Source organism: Lissotriton vulgaris, chromosome 6 (genome assembly GCF_964263255.1).
Source record: "Lissotriton vulgaris chromosome 6, aLisVul1.2, whole genome shotgun sequence".
NCBI classification, from domain to species: domain Eukaryota; kingdom Metazoa; phylum Chordata; class Amphibia; order Caudata; family Salamandridae; genus Lissotriton; species Lissotriton vulgaris.
In genome coordinates, this window is record NC_141694.1 from 1,098,199,279 (window position 1) to 1,098,226,767 (window position 27,489).

Below are 27,489 nucleotides of genomic sequence, written 5' to 3' on the forward strand. Positions count from 1 at the left end.
AATCTGGATTCATACCTGACAGAGCTACCACACATAATACCCGCACACTGTTTGCCCTGGCCCACTACTTATCTCCAGACACGAAAGCAGTGGCAGTGCTACTTGACGCTGCCAAGGCGTTTGACACCATAGGATGGTCCTTCATTCAGGCGGTCCTGGTGCGCATGGGGTTTCCCCTGATGTTCCTGGGCTGAATCTCTATGCTATATACCAACCTGTCGGCACGCATCAGAATAAACAGACCTATTTCAGAGCCCATTCAGATATGCAGAGGAACTAGGCAGGGCTGCCCGCTCTCGCCGATGCTCTTTGCATTGGTCCTGGAGCCGTTGGCCTGTAAAATCAGACAACACCATCACTACTCAGCCATACAGATGCCATCACGCCCCATCCACATATCGTTATATGCGGATGACATGGTGCTTTATGTCAAGAACCCGGCACAAAACCTGAATCCGCTGATGCGGGAGTACATCAAGTTTGGGAGCCACTCCGGACTACAAATCAACTGGGACAAATCTCTCGTCCTAGCACTGACGGACAGCACACGTCCTATACCCCTAGACTACCCACTCGAGTGGCAGGAAGATCCTACGAAGTATTTAGGAGTATGGTTTCACAGGGACCCAGAAATAGTCATATGCACCAACTATGGGCGAGTCATAGCGGCCTTGGAGGATAAAATAAAAAGATGGAATAAACTTCCATTATCCCTGGCAGACCGGACCGCAATTGTAAAAATGGTGCTACTGCCCAAGTTCCTGTACTTATTCAACAACATCCCAATTAAGCCGCCAGCGGCGGTGTTCCGTAGTATAAACTCCTTGGTGATCAGTTTGATCTGGGCTGGAAAGCAAACAAGAATGGAGCTACACACCATGACACTCCCGTATGCTAGGGGGGGCTTCAAGGTGCCGGACTTCTATCTTTATTACTTGTGCGCTCAAGCGCAATTCGCGCATTACTGGCACCACGAAGTACCCTTCTTGACACACGTGGCGGTGGAGGCGGGGGACGCGGACCCGATACCACTGGCGAACATATTGCTGCACAAACGCTCCAGGCTACATGAACGGGACATAAACACTGTGGACACCACCACGGAAGCATGGAGATTAATGGGTAAAGCGGCTAACGCTCTGCCACTGTACGCTCCGGCACTTCCACTGGCCCATAACCCGCATATCTCGGTAACACAAGAACAGGTTGGCATGGATCAGCTGCGATGGGCAGGCATAGATACAATGGGTGACTTGTATCAAAATGGGGTCTTCCAAACGTTAAACACGATGCATTACATCAACAACCCGTCCCTCCTATTAAAATTTAACTATTATAGGCTACAGAGGGCACTTAAGGAGCATTACCCGACACACCCGGAGGAACCAACGCCTCTGGCGCCACTGCAACTCCTACTCACAGCACCAACGGCATCTCACCTGGTGTCTAAATTATATACTAGCTTGCAGGGAGCGATAGAGGGAGGTACTGACAAAGCTAGGAATAGGTGGAGTGAGGGACTAGTGACACCCCTCACTGAGGAGGAATGGGCATCTGCATGCATGCTAACCGACATGCTGACACCAAACGGTAACTTACGAATCATACATTACAAATACCTACATCAGGTGTACTACACACCTCAGAGATTACAAAGATATGGGTTACAAGAGGACTCAAAGTGCAAAAGGTGTAAACAGGAGGGAGCGGACTTCATGCACCTAGCTTGGCACTGTCGCAAGGTGGCGGGTTATTGGGAACAGGTGGTGCAAACGCTGAATGAAATGTTGGGTTCTTCCCTGATATGCGATGCAAAACTTTGCCTCTTGGGTATTGAACAAAAGTTGAGAGCGAAGAAGCGAAAGTTCTGCGCAGTGGCGCTGTTACTGGCCAAGAGGAGGGTCTCCCTACACTGGAACAGTCCTTGAGGGCCAGAGGTTAAGAGATGGTTGGAAGATATGGTGTACTGTCATGACACTCTGAATACCTATGAGGAGGAGCTACCGACTAGATCGAGGCCCAGGGACTATTGGGAGTACCTCAGAACCTACTTATTGGAGCATGGGGCGGTTGAGGAGGTAAATGCAAACAACTAGAAAAGATACCTGGAGGGTGGCCAGCCGCTGAACACTAATAACGTGGTATGGAAGGGGAGGGAGGATGCTGTGACACAGAGTATTCGTTACTGATAGACACAACTAAGTTGAGTTCATGGATGGTTCCATCCAGTTAAAGTTGGGAGAAAATGTTACCGAAAAAGTAAGAACCCTGGCATGGTTATGAATGACTATAGCACTTAATTTTAGTACTATGATTCCGCTGTAAGACGCCGCCGGTCCTACGGATGTCGGCTGATGGGCTGTGTACATGACCGAATGAGCCCGGCCGGGCACACACAACTGAAGCCGGCCAATAATGGTTGTAGGCGAATCACATGTAACGTATTTTCTTATGTGGTAAGTGCAAATAAACTTCTTACACCAAAAAAAAACTAAAAAAAAAACAGTAACAGCACTGTTTACAACCGATGTAAGAGTCACCTGCACAAACTTGTGCACATAAGTCCACTTGAATCATGGAGTGAACGGCGCAAGTGACACAGCGACGAACGGCGCAGGGCAGACAATATATACAAGGGACTTTTTGGTTCACAACAGTTTTTTTTACAGAAATTAGATGACAAAGGATTGACAATTTGGTGACCCGTAGATTGGTGCCAAAAGTTGCGCTGGGAGGTCAACAGGGTTTCAACCTGTAGTGAGTTAAGGTGATCTTAAGGGCCAGGTTACATTTTTTTTTTCTGCTGATCTGGAAGTAGATCCAAGAATGGGAACAATGAATCCCGGAGATGCGGTAGTGAATGCCAGGGACCCCGGTAGGGAGAACCATCATCGGCATGAATCCAAGTTTGTGGTGAAGGCAGTGACTCCCTTCCACGTTGCCAGAACATCATGTTGCCAACATTTTTTGCTCAACCTTATTCGTTAAGGAAGAGGAGAAACTGCACAGTTTGGACCTGAAAAGAGCACTTTCTTTTTACATTGATCACACCAAGGAACCCTGGATTGCGGATCAGCTTTTCATTGGGTTCGCCGGAGTTCAAATATGTCAAGGACGTACAGAAACTGAGCATCTCTTAATGGATTGTGCTTTTCATTAGGTTTGGCTACACACTAGCTAGGAAGCAGCCTCCAGCCTGCTTGCGGGTCAGTTTTACAAGGGTCATGCCACTTCTACTTCTTTGGCATGCAAAGTGGCTCTCCTGGAAATCTGTCAGGCTGCGACATGGGCGTCACTTCACAGGTTCACGAAACATTATTGCCTGGATAGTCAGGTCTTTCAAGGTGGGCATTTTGGCCGTTTGGTCCTCTGGGATTTTTTTGGTTTGACTCAGCTTGCAGACTCTCACCTAAAGAGGTATTGCTTTGGTATCTATTCTAAGATGAGGAATCTGTGGTTAAAAGTCTCTGTCAGAAGAAAAGTTTACTTACCTTCAGTAATGCTTTTTTTGATGGAGAGTCTATCTAACTGCAGATTCCTTACTGACCCTCCCATACTCCCCGTTCTCGGACGTGAACTCTGCACCTTCAAGATCCAATTAGATCATGCACACTGGTCAACATCCTTCTAACGTGGCTCCACGTTTTTGGCACAGAAATGGTTATGAAATAAACTGATGTCAGCCCACCAGGGTGGCGCCTATGTGGTTTCTGCGCACTTCACATCCATAGTGGACCTCGTTGATGCAGAGCCATCAACGCTACCTAATTCCGAGCAGAGGTACTGCTCAAGGATTTCCCAATCCAGTCTCACACTGGGGAATATTCTAAAGTGAGGAATCTGAGGTTAGATAGTCTCTACCAGAAAAAGCATTACCAAAGGTAAGTAACTTGTTCAACAGATCTTTGTGGGAATCTGCAGAGTTCATGGAAAAACAGCCAAGAGATGACAGCCAAGATTTCCAACAGATCCTTCAGCAGGGAATGCTGGTGTCCACCCAGGTTATTAGTGCTGCAGCAGATTCCTTAGATTTATCTCCTCATGGATATTGCCATGGCATTTGTTTCAAATGCAATTCCTGGTTAAGGCTTACAGAGTTGAAACCAGTCCCCAACAGGGTATCCTCAACTTTCCATTCACTGGCAATTCGCTATTGGTATCACATGCAGGTGATAAGATGGACCTGATGAAATCCAAAATGGACACTTTAAAATCAGTAGGTCTTGAGAAGAGGAAGGAACACAGGAGATGCCACAAGCCTAGTGACAGGAGGCATTTCCCACAGAGGAATAAATATGCACTGAAGGTCAAGTTCCCTGAACCTACTGTATCACCCAAGAAATCTTCATCATCTTGAAGTTTTGCTTTGAAAGGAAGTGAACACCTTACTTCAGAAACTGGTGGTGGAGACCGAATAAAAACAGAATATTCAATCGGGTTACTTTCTGGTTCAAAAAATACCTAAACCGGGATGCTAGGATGTCCTCCACAGTTCCCCGATCGGAACGCTACAAGCTGAAATGAGATAGTCATGTTATACTCTGGATTTGTGTAGCATCAGAGTACAGTAAATGCAGAGCCATTGATACATTATTAGGATTCAATCCATGGGAAGGGATAAGAGAAAATAAAAGAAAACAAGGAGAAAAAAGGAAGACCAAAAAGTCCAAGAAAATATCCAACAAGAGCAAATCCGGATTCCAAGAATCTATTCTAGTTGAACCCTGAATTTACTTTGATGCTAAGGCCTAATGTATCTTTCAAGCCTTAGGTTTTAGGATGGTAACCGGATGCAAACTGCAAATCAGTAATCAGATGTCTATGTAACTGCTTCCCAAATTGGGATCTAAGTAGTGACATGGATGTAAAACTACACAGTCTGTTAAAGTAGGTGCAGTCAGAAGTCCTTTAATATGTATCTAGTCTGTCATCTTGGCAAAGTTATTGACCACAATCAATAAAATAATACTCCCTTAATCGGAAGTAGGTATACCTACAAATCGAGAGCCAGTGTGTGCCATGGATGTTGCATGGCAGGTACGGGGAGCAATATACCTATGGATAGACGCCTTCTTTGAGTTCTTGTCTTGAGCACAAAGCACACCGTGTTGAGCAAAGGCGTAGACTTGATATTGATCTGGTCGATCACTAATAGACTTTGCTGTATGCAACTCAATAAAATTACAATGCACAATTACCCCATTACCTTAGTGGTGAAACTATGCTTCAGCCTGGCAATGGATTCTTCTGCTTCCGATTACTATTTTAAGACACGTCTGCATAGGCTAGAGTCATCTGAGGAGAATTGTTGTCCGAAAAACGAGGAATAAACCACGTATAAAATAGGGTGAAACTGATTAAACGTTTTGCAGGCTTTACGGTAGCCAAAACAGGCCGGTCTCAGATAGCCTTGATCTTCTGAGAATCAAACCTCAAGACTATAGCCCAGGAAGCCTGAAAAGAATGCAACCCAGCAATGAAATGGTATACGCATGGAAGTGGCTTTTTTCTAATTTGGCATGTGCTCACACAGTTTGGTGACCAACTACTTAGGATGTCCGATCGACCTCCCTAGAGGAAACACACACCACTAAGAAGAGATCAATACACATTACTTGTTCACAAAGCGATGAAACACTGCCAGGGTATTGCAAGGTCAAACACCATTGCCCTGTTTTCAAGGAGACGATATTTAGTCCAGAAGGTTGTTTTCTTCATTCCACAGCCATACTAATCCGTAGTCCCCGAAGATTCAATTTAGTAGAAATTGTGGCAGGGCATATTTGGTCCTATAGAACCCCAATAATTGGTTGTGGGTGCCAATATTTCAGTGTGATGCTATTCTGATGGATACATCTGCCGTGTGGATTCCTCACCTTGTGAATATCCCCTTGCGTCAGCAACATTCGGAAATTCTTTTCGTAGCCTCGCGCCGACGTGGACTTGGACGTCATAAAGACACGGCATCGCTCGCAACTCCGCTGACGTCACCGACGCCTACAATAGGCCCACGCCGGCGTGATGACATCAGTTTCCTTTTTTCCGCGTCGTCGACGCTAACGGTTATCGGGAATCTCTGTAGCCAACTGGTACTTTGTTGCCTTTTTGTTGCCATTTTCTGCTTCTTTGTATCCTGTCTCTTCGACGATGTCATCTAAGAAGACCGGCTTCAAGCCCTGCAGGGAGTGCGGTAAAATGATGTCTATTACCGACCCGCATGATGACTGCATCTGGTGTTTGAGTTCTGACCATGATGTGGAAGATTGTTCTTCATGTCGGAAGATGAACCCGAAGGCCCTGAGGGAGAGAGAGGCCAAACTCCTGGTTGCGAAGATGAAGGCTGGGAAAGAGAAATTGTCGAGGTCTCGTTCTCGAAGGGCGAGGTCGAAGTCGAGGTCTGGTTCTCGAGAGGGGTCGTCTTCGAGGTTGGCATTGGATCATGCTTCGAAGTCGAAGAAGAAGCATAAGAAGAGGAGACATGAGTCCCGACGTCGTTCCGGTAAGGAGTCGGACTCGAGGTCGAGGTCACCGAAGAAGGTACGTTCGAAGGTGGTTACTCTGGATGTCTCTGAGCCTGAAGGTGAGGCCTCACCTTCGGAGTCGCATGGGCGGTCTCCTACTCCGGCTCCGAATCCTTCCCGGCTCCGAATCCGTCTCCGTCCCTGGCCCGAGAAGAGGAAGAGGCTCAGGAGGATGTGGGTTCCGCACCTGTCGAAGAGCCGAATCCGATCCCTCCTCAGGACCGGCCCGAGGGTTTTCAACCGCCCTTTCCTGCCCCTGGCCAGGACCCTTCAGCGTTGTATGGCTTGGGAGTTCCTCACTCCTATCCTCCAGCTCCGTTTATGCCTTATATGCCGGCTCCGACGCCGCATTGGCAATTCCCGGCTCAGCCGAAGTCGTCGACGCCGATTCCGGAGTCGCCCGCTCCAGATCGTCCTCTAGGGCATTCCTCTGTGCCATCGGATTCGATACCGGCGTCGGTCCCGGATCCGACGGAGCCGCTGGTGGATCCGTCTGCGAGGCGTGTGAAGGAGAGGTCCAGAAGGGAAGCTCAACTCCTTTTGGAAGAGCAAAGGTACTTGGATTCACATTCTGATATGGAGGAAGGTGAATTGGAGGAGAACTGTTCTGAGGAGTTGGCTGATTCAGGAAGTCTTGATTTCTCTCCAGAATGGGAGTTGCCCTCAGGCTCTGGTGCTCCTTCTAAGGATGTCCAACCTTACCATTTGGTTATGAGGAAGGCTGCTGAACTTCTTCAATTGACTTTGCCAACGGTAGAGTTTAAATCCAATATCCTCACTGAGGTTTTGCATTCTCCGTGTTCCGTGGTGGAGCCTTTGCTTCCATTTAATGATGCCTTGACGGATCCCATTATGGAGGTGTGGAAGAAACCTTTGTCGGCTCCTGCGGTTTCTAAGAGTGTGGCGAGAAGGTACAGGGTTGCACCTGAGGACCCTGCTTTTTTGTCTTCTCATCCTTCGCCTGAGAGCCTGGTCATTCAAGCAGCCTGTTCTAAGAAGAATGTTAGTGCCTTTCCCCAGGTTCCTTGTGAAAAGGAAGCGAAGAAACAAGACCAGGTTGCAAAAAAGACCTTTTCAACGGCAAGCATGGCGTTGAAGTCGACTAATGCCATTTGTCTGATGGGGAGATATGTGCATGCCCTGATGGATTCTTTGCGTGTCCTGGTTCCTAACGTTCCTGATGCCAGCAGGAAGGATTTTGAGGAAGTGATCTCTGATACTCAGGCGGCGGCTCGCCAGCTTATACAAAGTGGTCTGGACACTGCCGACTCTGTGGCACGTATCATGGGCACTGCTGTCGCAACTAGGAGGTCAGCCTGGCTGAAATCCTCAGACTTTTCGGCTGATGTTCAGGCGACCTTGCTGGATCTTCCTTTTGATGGTTCTGGTCTCTTTGGGAAGAAAGCTGATGCGGCCCTTGAGAGATTTAAGGATAGCAGAGCGACAGCTAAGTCTTTAGGTCTCCAGATCAGAGGCTCTTCGTCCAACAGGAGGTTCAGGGGCTTTGGTCGCTCTTCCTTTCGGAATTACCGAAAATGTCAACAGCAGCAGCAGCAACAGCAGCAGCAGCAACATTCTATGTACAGATCGTACAGGGGAAAGCAAAGTCCTCGTGGACGTCAGGCCTCTTCCTCCTCCTCTTCTTCCAACTCCCCTGCCTCAGAAAAGCAGCCCTAGATCCGCTATTCAGGATCATGTGGGTCCGGTGGGGGGCCGGCTTACCCATTTTCTACAGGATTGGGAATCGGTTACATCAGATCTTTGGGTTCTCAATCTTGTAGAAAATGGGTATGCCCTTCCCTTTTGGGAATTCCCTCCGAATTACCCTCCTTGTCAAGGCTTTTGCACCGAGGAACATCTGTCTCTTCTGCAGGAGGAGGTGCTAACTCTGTTACGAAAGGGTGCGATAGAGGTGGTCCCAGAGCAGGAAAGGGGTCAGGGATGCTACTCCCGGTATTTCCTGATTCCCAAGAAGGATGGCAGACTGCATCCAATCCTGGATCTCAGGATCTTGAATCTCTATCTGAAACAGGAGAAATTCAAGATGCTCACCCTTGTTCAGGTTCTTCAAGCGCTGCTGGAAGGAGACTGGATGGTGTCGCTCGACTTGCAGGATGCGTATTTCCACATCCCAATCCTGAAGTCGCACAGGAAGTATCTCCATTTTACGGTGGGATCGCAACACTACCAGTTTGCGGTCCTTCCGTTTGGTCTTACTACTGCGCCTCGAGTCTTCACCAAGGTGATGGCAGTGGTGGCAGCTCATCTCAGGAGGTCGGGAATACCAGTGTTCCCTTATTTGGACGACTGGCTGATCAAAGCGGAGTCGTCAGAGAAGGTGCTCCATCATCTGCAAGAGACAACTCAGTTGTTGTACAGGTTGGGTTTTTCAATAAATGTACCCAAGTCTCACCTGGTGCCCTCCCAGCGCAACCTGTTCATAGGTGCTGTACTGGACACAACTGTTTGTCGTGCATTCCTTCCTCCTCAAAGGATTCGCGACATTCAGGAAATGATTCCTTTATTTTTCAATGGAGCGTTCGTTCCAGTCCTGAAGGTCCTTCGCCTGCTCGGTCTGATGGCTTCTTGCATTCTGTTGGTCAACCATGCATGCTGGCACATGAGGGCACTCCAGTGGTGCCTCCGCAGGCAGTGGTATCAGCACAACGGAGATCTCGGGGAGTCAGTGAGGATCTCCAGAGAAACTGCAGCGGATCTGTCTTGGTGGAGAGTGGAAGGCAATCTGTCACAAGGAAAGCCTTTTCAACTTCCTCCATCGGTAGCCACAGTGATAACGGATGCATCCACTCTAGGGTGGGGTGCTCATCTGGGGGATCTGGAGGTCAAGGGTCTTTGGTCTCCAGAGGAAAGGTTGCTTCACATCAACCTTCTAGAGTTGCTGGCGATACGTCTGGTGCTCAAGGCCTTCCTCCCTTCCCTTCGCGGTCGGTCGATCCAAGTCCTGACGGACAACACGACTGCGATGTGGTACATCAACAAGCAGGGAGGAGTGGGGTCGCAGTGTCTCTGCAGAGAGGCTCTGCATCTATGGTCCTGGGTTCAGGACCTCCAGATTTGTCTGATGGCAAATCATCTGGCCGGAGTTCTGAACGTGCGTGCAGACAGTCTCAGTCGGCAGCTCTCTGCCGACCACGAGTGGAGGCTTCACCCGGAGGTGGTAGGTCACGTCTTTCGGACGTGGGGGACTCCTCAGGTGGACCTGTTTGCCACTCGCGAGAATGCTCACTGCCCGTCCTTCTGCAGTCTCCAGTATCCGATGCAAGGAGCCTTGAGGGACGCGTTTCAGTTGAGTTGGGGAAATCATCTCCTTTACGCGTTTCCTCCCATACCTTTGATTCCTCGGGGTCTGAGGAAGATTCGCCAAGACCGGGCCCAAGTTATATTGGTCGCCCCGGACTGGCCAAGAAGGGTGTGGTATACTGATCTTATCCACCTCTCCTCTCACCCGCCACTCCGTCTCCCTCTCAGGGCAGACCTCCTCTCTCAGATGGAGGGGCAGGTTCTACACCCCCACCTCCAGACATTGCACCTTCATGCCTGGAGATTGAACGGGGCAACCTGATTTCCTTTTCTCTCACGCCTGACGTGGTGGATGTCATCTTGTCAGCCAGGCGTGACTCCACTAAAACTGTCTATTCATATAGATGGTCAAAATTTGTCACTTGGTGTGGTGGGAATTCTATTGACCCTTTGAGAGCCCGTTTGTCTGATGTTCTCCAGTTTGCTCTTTCTCTGGCGCAGCAAGGGCTTGCTGTTGCCACGGTTAAGGGCTATCTTTCGGCGCTGTCGGCTTTTCTTTGTTTGCCTGACCAGCCATCTCTTTTTAAGTCTCCTGTAGTTTTAAGGTTTTTGAAGGGCCTCACAAATAAGATCCCTCCTACTCCTTTTATTGTGCCTCAGTGGGACTTAAATCTTGTCTTGACCTTTCTGATGGGTGCTCCCTTTGAGCCTCTTCATAAATGTCCTATGAGGCTTTTAACTCTTAAGGCAGTCTTCCTCGTTGCAATAACCTCGGCAAGGAGGGTGAGTGAGCTTCAAGCTCTTAGTTCCAAGCCCCCTTTCTTGACCATTCATGCTGATCGAATGGTTCTAGGGACCAGGGCTGCTTTTCTTCCTAAGGTGGTGACTCCTTTCCACCTTGGTCAATCCATTACCCTCCCTACCTTTTATCCTCCCCCACATCCTTCCAAGGAGGAGAAGAGGTTACACCGTCTGGGCCCCAAGAGGGCGGTGTCTTTTTATCTGGACAGAACTAAAGACTGTCGTTTGGATGACCAGCTCTTCGTTGGGTTTGCTGGCTGCAAAAGAGGAAGAGCGGTCCATAAAAGAACCTTGTCAAGATGGATCGTTCTGTGTATAAAGATCTGCTACTCTTTGGCCGGTAAGGAACCTCCAGAGGGTATAAGGGCTCATTCTACTAGAGCTAAGTCGTCAACCTCCGCATTGGTTAGAGGTGTTCCTGTTGAGGATATTTATAGGGCGGCAACTTGGTCTTCCCTCCACACTTTCGCGAAGCATTACTGCTTAGATACCGAAGTGAGGAGGGACGGCCACTTTGCGCGCTCTGTCCTTCAGGATTTCCTGGTTTGGAAGAGTGGACACCCTCCTCCGGGAGTGGGGACTGCTGTGGGACTCTATTCACAAGGTGAGGAATCCACACGGCAGATGTATCTATCAGAAGAACAAGTTACTTACCTTCGGTAACGCTTTTTCTGGTAGATCCTAATCTGCCTGTGGATTCCTCTCTGACCCACCCGCCTCCGCGTTGTCCACTCTTCTTTACCAGAGTTTCTATAATATATTGTTTATATATTGTAATGTTAAGGAGTTGTTTCCATTGCTTTCTTGCACTTGATTCACACTATGTGTGTTTCTCCTTGGCTATTGTGTATTGTGTATACTATGTATATTTCTACTGTCATTGGTCCGTCCGTGTGCCTCGATGGCACGGAAAAAAGGGCGGAACTGATGACAACACGCCGGCGTGGGCCTATTGTAGGCGTCGGTGACGTCAGCGGAGTCGCGAGCGATGCCGTGTCTCTATGACGTCCAAGTCCACGTCGGCGCGAGGCTACGAAAAGAATTTCGGAATGTTGCTGACGCAAGGGGATATTCACAAGGTGAGGAATCCACAGGCAGATATAGTATCTACCAGAAAAAGCGTTACCGAAGGTAAGTAACTTGTTCATTATTGCTCTCTAGGCAGGAGGGCGTCATTTCTCCTGAGAACAAAAAACAGAATCCCTGTCGGGCACTTGGAGTGTTATATTTACCCAGATTTTAGCGAATTTTAGCCATTGTAGTGAGATGATGCTTTTCCACTTAAACAGTGCATACATTCGCCCATCTGGACTTTTCGCTATTTATGGAAATCAGTACAACACTGTTACTCCCTATGAAGTGGCTGTCGTTCATCTGCTGTTTTGTCGAAAATGGGGAACAGCGTTTACAACGCAACTTTTACCACTCACTACCTTTACCACACAACTTTTACAACGCAAGTTGTTACGACTTGCGCTGGGGGGCGCTGTAGGATAGGGAATGGTTTAATTTACTATCCAAAACCTTCCCATCTATCCACGGGGACTGGAGTTAGAATAGTAAATTAAACTATTCACTATCCAGCGCCCCTCAACGCAAGTCGTTGTAACGACTTGCATTATAAAAGTTGCGTGGTAAAGGCATACGTTGTAAAAGCATGCGTAGTAACGACATACATCCGTCGAAAACACCAGCACATTCTCCATAATGTTCAGGATGATGCCGGTGAACCACCACCATTTGAAGAGAATCATAACCAATGTCTGTGCTAAACTTAGGGAGCTGGGGGTCATAGTCATCATCCAGCAAACATTTTTCAAGGCAAGAGGATTGAACGATTAAAGGTTTGTATTTACTAATTCATGCAGTTGTTGAAAGTGAGCCAGGATATACCCACGATGATTCTGACACTGCATTCCGTGCCTGTATCACAGTCATCAGACTCATAAGGACTCTGCTGCTTTTATCTAAAAAAAGTGCTTAGTTCCAGAAGTGTGCTGACCATCTCAGGACACCTGATTCTTAAAGCTCCCATATTAGGTTATCTCGTTATCCTACACTTAGGTTATTTTTGGGGTGCTCAGCACCCAGCATCTTTTAAGAATGCTGAACCGGAGAACAACTCTGTAACGACCTCTTCAGGTCCTCTATCCTCACCTCAAAGGCAATGTCAAGGTCTCTAGCAGCTCAAGAGTGTGTTCCTCGACCTGTCATTTAGACAAAAAGCCCAGCGAGGAGAGAAAAAAAACGTGTTTGGTGTCTTGCATCTCCCTTTAGGAATCAAGGAGACCGGAGTAAGTTTTTCTGACTTCAGATATCGTATACATTTGTTCACTTTTAGTTTACTCAGATTTGCTATTTGGGGTCCAATCATCTCTTCACAGTCATTGACCAAAGGGTTACACAGGGTTGTCTGAATGCCACACTGCAGTGTTTTTCCCGAAGGACTCTCCTGCCTGAGATGAATTAATTCAAGAGTTTATCTTCTGGTATTTCTAGTCCTATTCTTTAGGAACTGGTCAAAGATAGTCTGTCAGAACATAATGTGCTAGAATTGCCTTAATATTGTAAAATACATAAGTATGTTGCTCACTCCTTCATGGCCTGAGTGGGCAGTCCAGAGATATGATATGTTTAAAACATATGAAGAATAATTCATCCGCTGGCTATTATTGGCACAATTTCTTATTTAAGAGCGCCATCATGTCGGCAGTTCTAAGGAGTGTGAACGAAAGTGTGCGTATTTGTTCGTTGGGTTGGACACAAGCAAGTCTCTGTTACCTCACAAAGCAAGTCAAGCCTTTTTTTTTGGTATCTGTGGCATTCATTATCAACCGTGGATGACCACTGTTGGTGTTTTTGATCTTGCACTTTACAGTGGCAATTGAAAATCTACTAAAATACTTTGAAAATCCCCAAAAACACATTGCAAAACATGGTGCACAATAATTCGTTTTCGCCATTTTGCAGAATGGTTAAGTGGAGTGGAGGTGCTGATTGGCCTTCACAGTCAGTGTAGATAGTGCAAAGTATAATGCTTGCTCAGCTAAGTTTGCATGCATAGCTCCTAAACACCAAATGACTGCACATTAATCTTCTTGACTCCAGTTTTCAACCACTTACCAATACTTCACGGGAGCAGGTGTAAAGGGAGTGAAAATTACTATACAAAGCTGTGGTTTATTGCATGAGAACAAACTAGTAGGGGGCAGTTGGAGGAAAGAATGCATGCTGCATCTTCTGCAAGCAACACTATCAATGTGGTTCTTTACTCCAGTGATGTCTCCACAGAAGCCAACAACATCTGTGTTAATATTGGCGTTAACATTATGCAAAGCAGTCTTTACTCTTTGTGTAGGAGGATGGTAAGACAGTTACGTGCCCTTCTCAATATACAGGCCATTCACACATTTTTCCGTTCGGTGCATTGAAGACAAAGATAGAGGATATAATATCACAATTATCACATTTTTATTGAAAATATCAACTCATGCCAGCTGTTGGAACAACCGCCTGCCTCCATTTCTGATTCCTGTACCTGCCAAGTAGATGTATATGACACTTTCAGCCTCTCCAGATAGCTTGCCCAATAACTCATTGCAAATATTGTAAAGTGATATGAGGTATAAAACCCTCTGTTCCCAACTCCACTTCCCTCTCTTTCATTTGCTGGCGCTCTCTTCCTCTTTTCTCCTCCCTCTTTCTCTCAACCTCTGACTGATACACCCATCTTTATCACCAGGCTAGTATTTTTTTTACCACTGGTAGTGCCTATGATGGCCTCGCAGAAAGGTACGGCTGGACAAAGGACTTGTAGACAAAATGAATCAGGCGAGCACTATTGGCCAAATGCATGGAGCGTGTAGCAGAGCAAATGACAATGGAAATGGGCAGTCAGAATTGCCATGGTCTACATGAATGGATGCGCTAGAGAACGTGCGACTGGCAGACATAATGGAAAGCTCTATCTGGTGTTCTCATACAGAAATGTTTCACTGGAGAAATGAAGTCATGGGAAGGATAGGTTTGAAGAGAATCAGTGGACAAATACAGAGAAGGCACACTGTAGCAATGACTAGCCAACAGGACAGGTCAAGAGACAACAAGAGGCTACTTGCAGAGAAAAGTGGTGTAGACAGGTTGGTTAAGACCAGCGAGGCCAGAGGAAGGGCCAATGGCAGACGGGGCCCCCAAGCAGAATTGGCCAGACAAACAATAGAAGCCACATAGAGCACATCAAAGATTGGGCATTAGGCATGATAGGTAAGAGTAGCACAGACTAGGGATCATGTGCAGATTGAGTGCACTGGAACATGGTCCTCTATTACCATGAATGAGAAAAGAACCCAGGGCCATATGCAAAGAGGATACATTGGAGCCAAAGGCCAAACCACAGTTAGGTCAGACCAGTACCAGAGTAAGCACCTCGAAGAGTTTGTGGTAGGTAGGTGCAGGGATGGTGCACTCCAGCAAAGAACTCTAAGCACAATCACAACTGGGTGCACCAAAGAATGCAAAGAAAGGCAATCTTACTTGAAGAATGGATCAAAGATGTTGCTGTTCTTAATCAAATATCTCCAAAGACCATTTGTGAAATGCTTGTTGCTTGCTCTGCATTGGAGTTCATACTTTCATAGGCGGAACGTGAGGATTTTATTAGGGTAGTGACAGTTTAAAGACAGGTAAACAGAGGCAACACTATAAGAAAAACAAGCACTACACGCTGTTCAGGGCATACATCCACTGAGTCCCATCAAGTGGTCACCGTGGAGTACTAGTTATTCTCCACATTACCGCAATATAAGTTACTGGCCAATCTATTGTGCCTTTTATATGCACATGAAGGGTTCTGTTTCCTGTGAAGATAGTGAATCTGGTTTAAATGACCTCTTGCTTGTGCACACTTTGGGGCGTCATCCATCTTAGACAGAGTAATGCTGGTGAGTGGTGTGCCTTCCTTAAAAGTACACATACCTCAATGTATATCTGCTCAGTGCTTCTTGGCTAAGCTGGCAATGCAGTTGCCAAGACTAACACAAACACATACCTCATGTATGCTTTATGGCAACATTGTACATCATAATAAAGGACCGCATAAACACCTTCCCCATTTGTCATGTTATGTTACATATTTTTCTTCAGTACTCTTTTGACTAAAGGCATCATGGTGTTGTGGAGAAACTTATTAATTCACCACCTACAGTTGAACCTGTACTAATTGGAGACTGAAGAGTGAAATAAACATGGGCTGGGGGCACTTCACTAGCAAAATTTTCACATCCATCAAAGCTGAAGATGGCTTTATATGTGAAGGGTCTTAAGTGGAATCTGGGTTCTTTTATGAGTTGCATGCACGAATATCGTTCTTACTCCTATTTGACTTTTATTTATTTATTTAAAAAAACAATAGTACTACTACAAGGCACTTGGAGCCAGATAGAAAATCTGTGCCCACAAGCAAAGATTCAGCTTGTTTATTTAATTATTTTAAAAGGCTTATATAGCGCAAACTCTTGTTCCTAGAAGAGGAAATGTTGACCCTAGACTTTACACACTACTCTTCTAAACCAGGAACAAATGAGATAGCCACAGTGTTGAGAATACGTGGTTGCACTTATGCAGGTAGTGTTTCTCACGTCTTGGTTTTTTGAAACCCTAATGGTACTGTAATGGTCGTCACAGGGTGTATCTTGTCCTATGTCTCTGGCCTTTGTGTGCCGCCAGAACCAGGACAATCCTTCAGCCTTTGACAAGTCTTATACTTTGAGCTGAAAACTCTGCTCACCTTACAGACAGTATTGTGAAATAGCATGCATGCTGGAACTTGCAGACCCATATCTATAAATGAAAAAGTGAAACAATATGTTCTACATTGGTTGGCTCAGGTGCTGTCGGAAGAAAAATCAAGAGCTAAGAGACTTATTTTGTGATCTGTCAGCCTGCAAGGCCAAAGGTCTCCCAACAGAGACCGCAAAGACAAATGGCTGGAATTAATTTTTAAAAGCCGTCTGCCCACTGCTGAGAGGTCTGTCACTGATAGTCAAAACTGAACAACCAAGTAGTCCACCCAGACCTAAGTTGATAGCGTGGTCTTGGCAGACGGGTCTGTCAGCAGATATGAATGATCAGATCTTGTGAGTGAATTACAATACAGGGGAGGAAAATCTCTAGGTAACCCACCTGATACTACCTGAAATATGTATTTTCTCATCTAAGAAGTACTGTATGAGAAAATTAAACATCTTTCTACAGCTCTGCCACAGGTCCTTCTAATTATCGTCCCCCTCTTTCAATTTATTCTCAGGTTTCCGATGGAAGATCCAAACAAAAAGACTTTGGTTGTAATGATGGGCCACCATATCACTAACTTATCTTGTTTCCCCACTCTTTGAAAAATGGATCATGAGCCAAAGTGGATTCTTTTTTCGTCTGTCCCTAAGAAGTCCAATTTTTTTAGCCTGGTGGGCTACCGCCTGAAATTGTTGTGGAAACAGATGATCATGGTTGGTCCTGAAAAGTAGCCACATCCATAACCATCTTAGACTTGCTAGTGTTTGGCCTCTTTCAAGAAACATCAGCAAATTCAATGACATGGAATCCAACAGAAATCCATAGTAAGATGCAAATGCTGTTTGCTATATATGTACCAATACCAAATGTTACTAAAATATAAGAAAGAAAGAAAAAAAGATGGACATGAGTAAGAAAATGAGCCATAGATGGAGAGAGGAAAATAAAAAAAAGGGAAAAGGACAGGAGGAAAAAGAAGGGAGGGAAGACTAACTAAATTACAAAGCAGGGTAGAGATGGCAGGGAAATGGATTATTCAGACAAAGCCCAAGCATAGTAATGGCGAATTGGGAATGGGCATCCTTCAGTAAGGGAGACCACAAGAGAAAATATCTGCTTTGTCCATTAAGTTGTAAATGACCCTTTCATAGGGTGCGGTCTTGTACATTTCTGCAAGTCTTTCCTCATGAGGCAGCAGTTGTGGAGAACACCAGTGTTGTAGAATACAGATCTTGGCAGCTGCAAGGGCAGTGATGAGCAGATGACAGGCATAGCGGGTCACCTTGTAAAGTTCCGATAAGTCATGGAGGAAAATTAGGGGGTTCGGAAGTGGCAAGGGCAAATCCATGGACTCCCAGGGCATAGACCACGCTGCTGTCCAGAAAGGATGAATGGCAGAACAATCCATTAATAAATGAAATATATCACAAAGTGAGGGAGCAACCTGAAGCTGTACTGGGGTCCAGTCCAAGCCCTGAAGAATCCTAAATAGACTTACATTCATCCGTGAATCTCGGACTCTCCGTTCCAGGGTTTCCAAGAGTTCTATCCAGTCTTCCTCATTACAGGTTGTCCTGAGGCTAGCCAATTGTGGCTGGGAGTAGAGGTGGCAAATCAGACGATTATAGAACCCAGAAAAAACAAGAGGGAGAGTAAGGGATTGTGTCCACATATGAAGGACGAGGAATACTCCTGTTCCCCTGGTCACGGATATTGAAAAACAAATGAAGGAGTATCACCCGATGTATAGGCTGAAGGTTTTCCCAAAAGTGGAATAATTATTCCTTTTCTAAAAAAACCCTCACTCCCCACCTAGTGGTGACATGCTTCATCATCGGGGTCCACCCTGGTGGCCTAGCGTCACCAGGTGTGCTTCGACACCTGTAATACAGTGGAGCAGGTTGTGAGATGCAAGTGCAAAAAAGTGTTAAAAATTGTCCTGGTTTAACTTTATAGGAGTGAGTTTTAATGAAAAGCAACTGGACAATAATAAAATAATAAAGAGTGAGATACTGGAAGGGGAGTTACGACCTACGTATCTCAATATGTGTTCATCGTGCGTTGGTCAACATGTTTCAACCGTTAGGGAAAGTTCCCGGTATTCATCAGGACCAAAGGAGATGGACGGTATGAGTCCCCTAAAAGACTCACCCTATCCTAAATCCTTAAAGAACCAGTGGTAAAATGTACCAAAGGTGGAGTGCTCTCTATAGGACGATAACAGCTGTGAAGAAGAGGCTCTTTTCCTGATTTGGGAAAGAACGATATCACCTGTTGGAAACTAAATCCAAGGAGCCCATACGATCAGCCTTAGTGAAGGTCTCATGGAGAAGATTCACCACCTCGGAATTGGTCCATTTGTAAAACTCTGCCGGTAAGCCATCTTCACCTGGGGCTTTATGATAGAGTACATCAGAGATGGCCTGCTCTATCTCCTCTTTAATGATCGTGCCTTGAAGCAGGTGCCTTCCTGTAAGAGACATATGTGAATACCATCCAAAATGACATTCATCTGCGCTGATCCCTGGACAAGTTCTGGAGAGTAGAGGGCCCTATGGTAGGATGCAAACGCATCTGCAGTTTCCTGTGGCTTGGTGACTAACGCCCCAGGGTCAGTGATGATAGCAGGAATGGCCATGCCCGCCTCCCTCTGCCTGCGCTGCGCCGCCAGTAGGCATCCCGCCTTCGCTCTCTGTTCATAGCGCCGGTTTTACAACCACAGTATCGTATACTCTGCTTTGGAAGTAAAAAGAGTATTGAGGTCCCTACAAGCCTTCACATGGTTGCAATAGGAGAATGGTGTGCCATGTAAGTAAGCATGAGGCGGACTATATCTGCCTCCATTGCCTTCTGACGCTCCTCCTTCTGCCTATTGAGCAGGGCTGTGTCCCTTATCAACTGCCCCTGATGGTCTTTTCTACCACCGCCCATAATGTGAAAGCAGAGTCAACCAAGCCATTATTGTTCTCCCTGTAAGTATGAACATGGGTTTTAAGCTGGTTCTTATCTTCTGCGTGTTGAAGTGGAACGGGTTAAGATGCCAGGGCTTATGAATTGGCCATGACAGGCCCATATCAACCTGCAAGAAAATAGGGTAGTGGTCCGTGAGTGCTCTCTCTAGTACTGAAGTCTTGCAAAGAAAGGGAAGTAAGGCAAGTGACATCAAGGAACTTTCCAGCCATGATTGTGTGCCATGAGCAGAGGGCAAGTTTGTGTATTTCCAGGCTGTTGGATGTAAGAGACGTCATGTGTGCAAAGGCCATGATCAATCCCAAGATCTCTTAAGAAGGCTCTGTCCACAGTATTGGATACTTCAAGCGGACTAGTGTGTTCTAAGACTGCATCCCAGGCCAGATTCCAATCCTCGCTTATCAGGATGTTCGCTGTATCGATTTCCGTCAATACATGGGTGAGTTGAAGATGGAAGGCGCGATTCGGACCCTTGGGCGCATACTCCGAACCTATGCATAATACCTTCCTGTTGATCTTTAGTTTGGCAAATACATAGCGGCTCTCCGAATCAACCCAAGTTTTAAGCACAACATGGGGTAGTGTTTTCCTGATCAAAATGGCTACACCACGTTTCCGGGGCGCCAGTGGGCCATCTGCTGCTCGCACTGGACAGCAACCATGTATCTCTTTGCCCACCCAATCACGCCGTAGCTTCTCAGCCTCTGCGAGATGTCTCCTGTAAGAGAGCTATATCAGTGTGTTTGGAATTGAGATAGGAGAGCACTTTCTGCGGTTTATATAATGTATTAGACCATTGACCTTCCAGAAAAGAATGCAAGGGTGTGTGCACGGACATGATGTTTGCGAGAACCAAGGGGTGAGTCTAAAGGTAGAGTATGATACTGGGTGGGCAGGGAGGTTAGTTAGGTCCTACTAGCAGTCTATGCGGCGGGGCTAGTGGGGGAGAAGACCGGGAAAACAGAAGAGAGGAAGAAGAGAAAAGAAAATAAGAAAACAAGTAAACAAGAAAGTATGCACAAAAAAGAAGGAAGAAAAGAACAATGTACAAATTAACACAATGCTATGCAAACCCGAAAAACAACCGTACCAACAACCATACTGCACTGTGTGCCCTATCAACTGTAGTCAGCGGCTATACAGCTGAGGGACCATAGCATCTGGGAGGCTCCATGGTCCAGTGGTCGAGAGGAAATAAGGTTTCTAAGAACCAGACTTTACAAAGGTTTAAAGTATTAGCAGTGTTTAAAGATTTTTGGGGGAGTGAGAGATAATGTGTAAGAGAAAGGCAGGCCTGCTCCGATACCTGCATGTTAAGTGAAAGAGCCACTGTGTGTTTGTACTATTCAAGACAGTGTACAAGTGGGGGAGGTAATGCAACCTCAAAAGCCATTACCCCATAAAGTGTATACTCCGGGACGAGAGTGAGAACTATTTGTGCCATAACCTACAAAGATCAAATGGAGCGGAACATAAATGGATATTCTGCGGATGAGGAGGGGAAGTGGATAGTAGTTTTGCCTAACCAACTACAGTCAAATTCAAACATATTACGATGAGCTACATTAACAATCAACTACAATAAACAGTTGTGCCAAAGTAAACCAGGGAGAAAAAGCAGCCAGATCAATAACATATATGCAGTCTACTATACTCGGTCTGCGGGCCGACTGGAATTCTAAAGGGTCAACATTTAGCTGCGGTACATCAGTTATCAAACTGCAGGCAGGCAGCCCGGTTTAAGTGGTGAGCAGGATTTTTGTTCTTGTTTCAGGGTCCTCGGCTATGTGTTTCTGGGTCCTTCTCCACAGCAGGAAGATCAAGAGGGAATTGGCAAGTCTCCATGTTCATCACCTAATCCTTCCCGAAAGGCATGCAGTTCCCCTGGATCAAAGTACCTCTTGGATTTGCTGTCCATGGTGATCCCTATGCGCGCCATTTCAAAGTGGCCAGATTGATGTCCAATTTGTGGAGGAGTGGCAGAAGAGAAATAAAAGCCTTCCTTCGATCATTTGTCTCCTTCGAGAAGTCTGCTGCAATATGTATCTTGTGACCATGAAAGGCGTTGGGTCCGTTTTCTGTTGCATTTATCAGGATATGATGCACCGGCTCAGTTTGGAGGAAGCAGACAATAATAGGTCTCGGACCAGATAAGGCAGTGATTCGTTTTAGTCTTATTATATGTGTTCTTTGCATCTCAAGTGGTGTAATGTCTTTTTGGCTAGTATTGTCATGTATACCCCTATTACATACATTTGTCCCATCCTCACGACCATAACAATTACAAACAGGTGACCTTTTACCGTTTCTTCAGGTAGGGCCAGCCTACCTGAAGAAACGGTTCATCTTTTATGCCCCTTCTCGTGCCCTTAGATCAGCCTCCCTGTTTAAGATGACTCTTCCTTGCTTCAAGCGGGCTAGACTAGGGGGTCAGTCCATAGCTGTGGTGGCTGCCAGGACATGTAATGCCCTTCCCCTTCACCTGCGCTCAATTCCGTGCGTGGGTCAGTTTAAGAAGAGTCTGAAAACTCATCTGTTTTCTGGTGTGGCTTAGTTGGTTCCCTCTCTGTCTCCTTTCTGCCTTTCTTCACCGCGCCAGGATACTCCCAAGTAAAAGAATGCGCTATAAAATGGTTTATACTTATACTTATACTTACTTTTACCTAGTAGCTTGCGCCTGTCTCTTTGACACCAGGCTCTCAGTACTCTATCATAATCCCTGTACCTTACATACATAAACATGTCCTCAGGCTTGGTATAATTATTCTGTATAGGAGTCGCCACTTTTTTTATCCTTGGCCGACAGCCAGCTGTGCATGATCGCATTTGTTTGGAAACACATTTATGATTGTATTCAAAACATTTGATTGTTTTCAAAACATATTAATTCCAGAAGAAACCCTGAGGTGACCACTCTAGTATACAAGACCCTTATTTCCCCCTGCAAATTAGTGAAGAATTCCTTCCAAACTGACACGAGTCCTGCATGCTAAATCTTCTACAAGCAGCGGTCTGACACCCCTTGCTGGGTGTCATCCTCAAAGCAGAGACGGGGTCCTTCGTTCTCAACCATCAGGTGAGGGGGAGGGTTTTCCCCTAGGGGTTTCTTGGCTACATACATACATACATACATACATACATACATACATACATATAAACAAACAAGGCTAGGTGCAATCAAGCAAATTACTTAGGACGCGCATGTCAGGAATATGCAAGTGCTGCAGTTTGTATCTGAACAGCTTATGTTAATCTTATTAGCACTATAGTGGTACTAGCAATCTCTTTCGTATGGTTCTGTCTCCTGATTGTCGCAGCACATATGTTTTACACAAGACTGTCGCTGGACCAATAAATACTTATTGAAACGTCCTGATCGCCATCCTGTGTATTTTCTAAGAATAAGCAAGCACGAGTGTCTGAGCAAAAACATACTGAACTGTTTTCCACTTTCCTGCGGAATCTGGGTTGTCATGTTCAGTGGTTACCAGAAACTACCTACACCACTGTGAGATACATGAGAGTGGTAGTGGCACTGTAGAGCTAGCTGGTCTAACTGCTGACATATCCTGTGGGTGTGTCCGGAAGTGGTTGGGACTTCAAGCCCTAAAATGCGAAGGTCCTGGGAATTCCTAGGAGAACGTGATTCCAAGAAGGGTTAGAAGGAAACCGCAAAGAAAGCCTCTAACATCCGCACCTTCAGCCTTTCCAGTGATCCAGAAGAAACGTGCATTATCTCTACAGCTTCGGTACTCAAGGTTCACGATTTTGTTGCACAAGGTGCAAAGATCCATTTTCCTGTCTGGCAGGAGCTCAATCCTAGATTAAAGAGAGGATAAAGGTTGGTCTAGGGCCTCCACCATGTCACCATGTCATGTCTTGGAAGCCACAGATCTCATCACAAATCAACTTTGTCTTGGTGGTGAGATCCTTCATTTCTGTGTCCATTGTCTCCAGTCAGTTACCCACTGAAGTTAACGCTCTGAGGATCTGATCCATTTTAGTCTCCGAAGGACCTTGCAAAGAGTATCAAAACTTAGTTTGGGAGACCACCTCTGTGATGAGCAGCTGCCTCGTTGATTTCGCAGATTCCATTCCGGGCTGGCAGCAGTCAAGCTAAAGTGATTTTAATGATGTTATCTAGGAACAACGCATTCTTGAGCTGAGTTTCCCTCATGGGTTATTTCCTCATTCCTTTCATAATATGACTATGAATTTTTGTTTGAAACAAGATATTATTCTACCTAATTTATGTTTATACCCTTCCTCTTAAGAGGATGCGGTTCTTTACTCCCTTGATGTGGTCAGTGTGGTGTAAATATATATGGATTGCTCTTCCCTGTTAATATGCCCTGTTTATCTCCTCTGTTTGCGGCACAAAGCTAAGACACTTTCTTTTGGAACCTGGAGTAGATGAAGGTGTTTTACAGGAGTTCTTCATTCCTAGACCTAGAATTGTTGTATTCGAAGAACCGAGTTAGAGGATTCAAGGGGGAACTGAAATGGGTTTCCATAGTGGAAATTTGAACATTGGAATAATGTTGTCCCAGCACGTGTAATTTACAATCCTGGCTGCAGGAAGGTCTTGGTTTGGCTCGGCTTAGGGTGGCTCTACTTTGTGCTGACTCTACCTAAGGCATAATATACACTTAAGTCCAATACTTCACAAGTTTAGCAGTGCACAATTGTGTCTTCTAGCTCGTGGGAGTTAGCTTTTCATGCTCCTTCCAGACAAGGGCTGTGGCCAGGAAGTGGGGCATGTATCTTGAGGGCTTTCACAGTTTATAAGGGCATTTATGACTCAGGAGTTTCTTTTTAAATTTAGGAGCTGGAAGAGATTTGTCTCCAGGGTTGCCCACCCCATGAGATAATATGATAACTTGGCCGTACAAGAGTAGGACTCTAATAAAGATTACCAGTAAGTGAACTGAGAATTCCTCCATATGTTCAGAAAGTGATGAGCTCAAATGTGGCATCCTGTGTTATCTAATACGATTTAAAGCGGAAAGTAAATATCTTACAGTTGGGGGTGTCCTACTGCAATTCGAAGAACTTGAATAATATCCCATTTCTTTCTCACTTCTCTGCAGGTGTTGCAAGTAGTACTGTTGTCCAGCCCACTCCACAAAACATCCCAACTGTGGATCCTTCACTTTACAATCCTAATTCTAAAGGTAAGAAGAAGTATCATTCTTTCTGTTCCGATTTATATCTCTGCTGATGCCTTTCTTCTAAGAAAGAATGAGTAACACATCTGGGAAAACTGGAGGAGTAGAATTCTCCATTTGTGTTTTGTAGGAGCACTACGAGGGACCCACCTTGAGACTAGTGTGACTACAGGAGTCCCTCGTTTTCCTCCTTCCCATGAGACATCCCAACCCCTAACCTGGGGTTTCAAGTTTTCACAGTAGAGTTTGACAAAGGTCACCCTACCAGGTGGATTTATCTTAGTCTTTAGAGACTAGACAGGAGCCCTTACATCACGTCTTGATGAATGCCATGGCCACTTTAGCAGAAACATGTTGACGACACTGATGGGGATGGGGTACCAAATCCCTGGGTCCGCACTCTAGCTTTCAATGTTAAGCAAACTCCATATAAATAAGATTTCATTTGGAGTTTGCATTCATTTTTGAAATAGCTCACTTCTTTGCTCGGGTCTCCACTTAGTTGTAGAAGTGGCTCCCTGTCTCCAGGTGAAGGCCCGCTCTCTATCAAACGTGGTTTTTAGAAAGCGAGGACTACCGATGATGAAGCATGACACATGTGAGACAGTCCTTCCAATGTTGGTATGCCCAACACCCCACAGAAAAAGGTGTAGTGCACCTTTTCTTTCCTTCTTAGAATCAAACACTCATTCAGGGTAGCTTCTTTTTTGTGTGTATCTGTCTCTCCCCCTCCCCTATCTTATGTTGTTGCTTACATTGGCGCCGTCCTTCCCACCCCCTCCCCCATTTCTTTGTAGCTTGTCCTATCCCCCCACCCACTCCTACATTCCGTTGTTACTTGGACCCATCCTTCACACTCCTTTTGCATTCCATTGTTGCTTGCCCTCGCCCCTTCCACCTCCTCCCTCCTCCCACATTCCCCTGTTGTTTTTCCCTTCCACTACTGGCTCAAGCCTGACTGGCACAATGTGTTTTTTAAACCCAAGTTACTGTTGTTTCTTTTTGTTTAATAGTATTTATGATACACAAAGAATAACATTTGCATAAAGGATGTTTTCTGGTGACTATCCACTCTGATGCACACTTTATCTCCTGCATCTGCTATAAACAGTCTTGATTTTTTACCTCATTTAGTCGTGCATACAGCCTGGGCTTTGTTTTTCTGGCATCGGGGAATACCTAAAATAATTAACAAAAGTCCAATAGATCTATTATTTGTTATTGTCCAATGTTGTTTAAGCATGTTGCACATCAGTACACCTGCTGTGCTGCATTGCTAAAAGTAAAAATAAAATAGTGGTTTGAGGCATCCTGTATTAAACACATCATATTGCTTTTTTTGGTAGTTTCAACCATGCTGTACAACAAGGCTAAAAAGACATTCATTAGCAAAGCCATTAGATCTTGGATAGGATAGACCTATTGGCTTTACCAGTGCTTGTTTCTGCTTGTGTCCAAGATTAGTTTATTTGCCTTGTGCTTTCTACCCCGTTTCTCGTTCTCATTGTTCCCCTGTCCCCCCCCACCCCCTCCGCTTTATGCTATGGCTGTTTTGCACTTTAAAAAAATATATAGCGCAAACTCGACCTGAAGGTAGGTATTTGATCGCTGTATCGTTCTTTCACCACCATTGTGTCCCATCCTTCTCCCTCTTGTTGCCTTTTTTCCTCATTTCATTTTCAGGAGGTTTATATAATGCACAGGGACCCAAAGGTATTGGAACGCTGTGCATGAGCCACGTTTACTTTACGCAAGGGCACATTTCTTTTTAGGCACTTGAGGTTTAAGTGATTTGCCCCGAATCTCTGGATGTTGATTTGACTTTGAGACTCAAACCTGGTTGTCCAGTACTGCAGTCAACACTTCTGACCCTAACGCCACATCCTCTTTAAAAAACATGAACAATGCCAAATATCTCACTCAGAGTTATTTGGCTTTGTTAATGTGTTTTTTAAAGATGTTGCATGGCAGTGCGGGCTGCTATGCAACATGACTTAAAGTAAACAAAAAAAGCAATAGAACACGATCAACGCTAGCCCGTTCTTTCTAGTTACTTTCAGTCGTGTTGCAGAGAAGCTTGCGCTGCTGTGCAACACCTTTAAAAAATATTGACAACGCCCATAGGTCTCACTTAGGCGAAACCTATTGGCTTTGCCAGTGCTGTTTAGTCTGCGGAAAAAAATCAGAAGTCAGCTGCCCCACTTTTATCACAAGAACCAGTGGGTCATCTTAGGGACTCTGCTAGAAGTCAATACAGCTTTGCCCTCATCTTAGTGACCGCCACAACAATGCGCTCCTGAACCTGCCTAGACATTCTGTAAGATTTAGATAATACTGACAAGCTAGTATCAGTGAAAGTGTCATTGCTACCCTAAAGTTCATCTTTGCATTTGGGAGAAAAGTTCATAGAATTGTACGAGCAGTGCCTTACATTACTTTTGTGACGTAAATGTCAATGTGAGGGACAGTTGTACTCCCTCCAAGGAACCATTAGTGTCTGATCCTTGTAGCATGTCAAGGAAGTGCTCACTCTCTTGGTCATCTTTGTCTCCATCCACAGTGAGTTCAGCCATTACGAAAAACCAGGAACATGGCAAACATGACCTTTCATCGTATATTATGGAACAATGGGAACTATAATACCATTTCTTCTGCGACTTTTATATGTGTTTAGGTATGCCTAGGGTACAGAACTAGGTACAGAACAACTGTGTCCTAAAAAAGGGCAGGAGCCCTCAGACACAATTCAGAATCCTTGACTATTAAGCATGAATGTTGTGGGTCGTGATCCCTATCATGTAAAGAAATATTCTATAAAGAGATGATAAAACACAGATATAGCCTGAGCTTGGTTCAACAACAGTCAAAGTCCTTAATAAGTCAAGGATGAGACGATCTTTTTTATCCTTCATTTATTTCACTGCATTTCTCCAAACACAATCCTAGCCGCCAACACGTGTAAAAAAGTGGCGTCACTT

General features: G+C 45.5%; 1 protein-coding gene across 1 annotated transcript in view; it reads left to right on the forward strand.

Moving 5' to 3' along the window:
• VTA1 (vesicle trafficking 1) overlaps positions 1-27,489 on the forward strand; it is a 329,175-nt gene that overhangs the window by 276,673 nt on the left and 25,013 nt on the right. Inside the window, exon 7 of the mRNA XM_086927161.1 lies at positions 24,434-24,517. Within this exon, the coding sequence (XP_086783287.1) occupies positions 24,434-24,517 (84 nt within the window). The remainder of the gene's footprint in view (positions 1-24,433; positions 24,518-27,489) is intronic.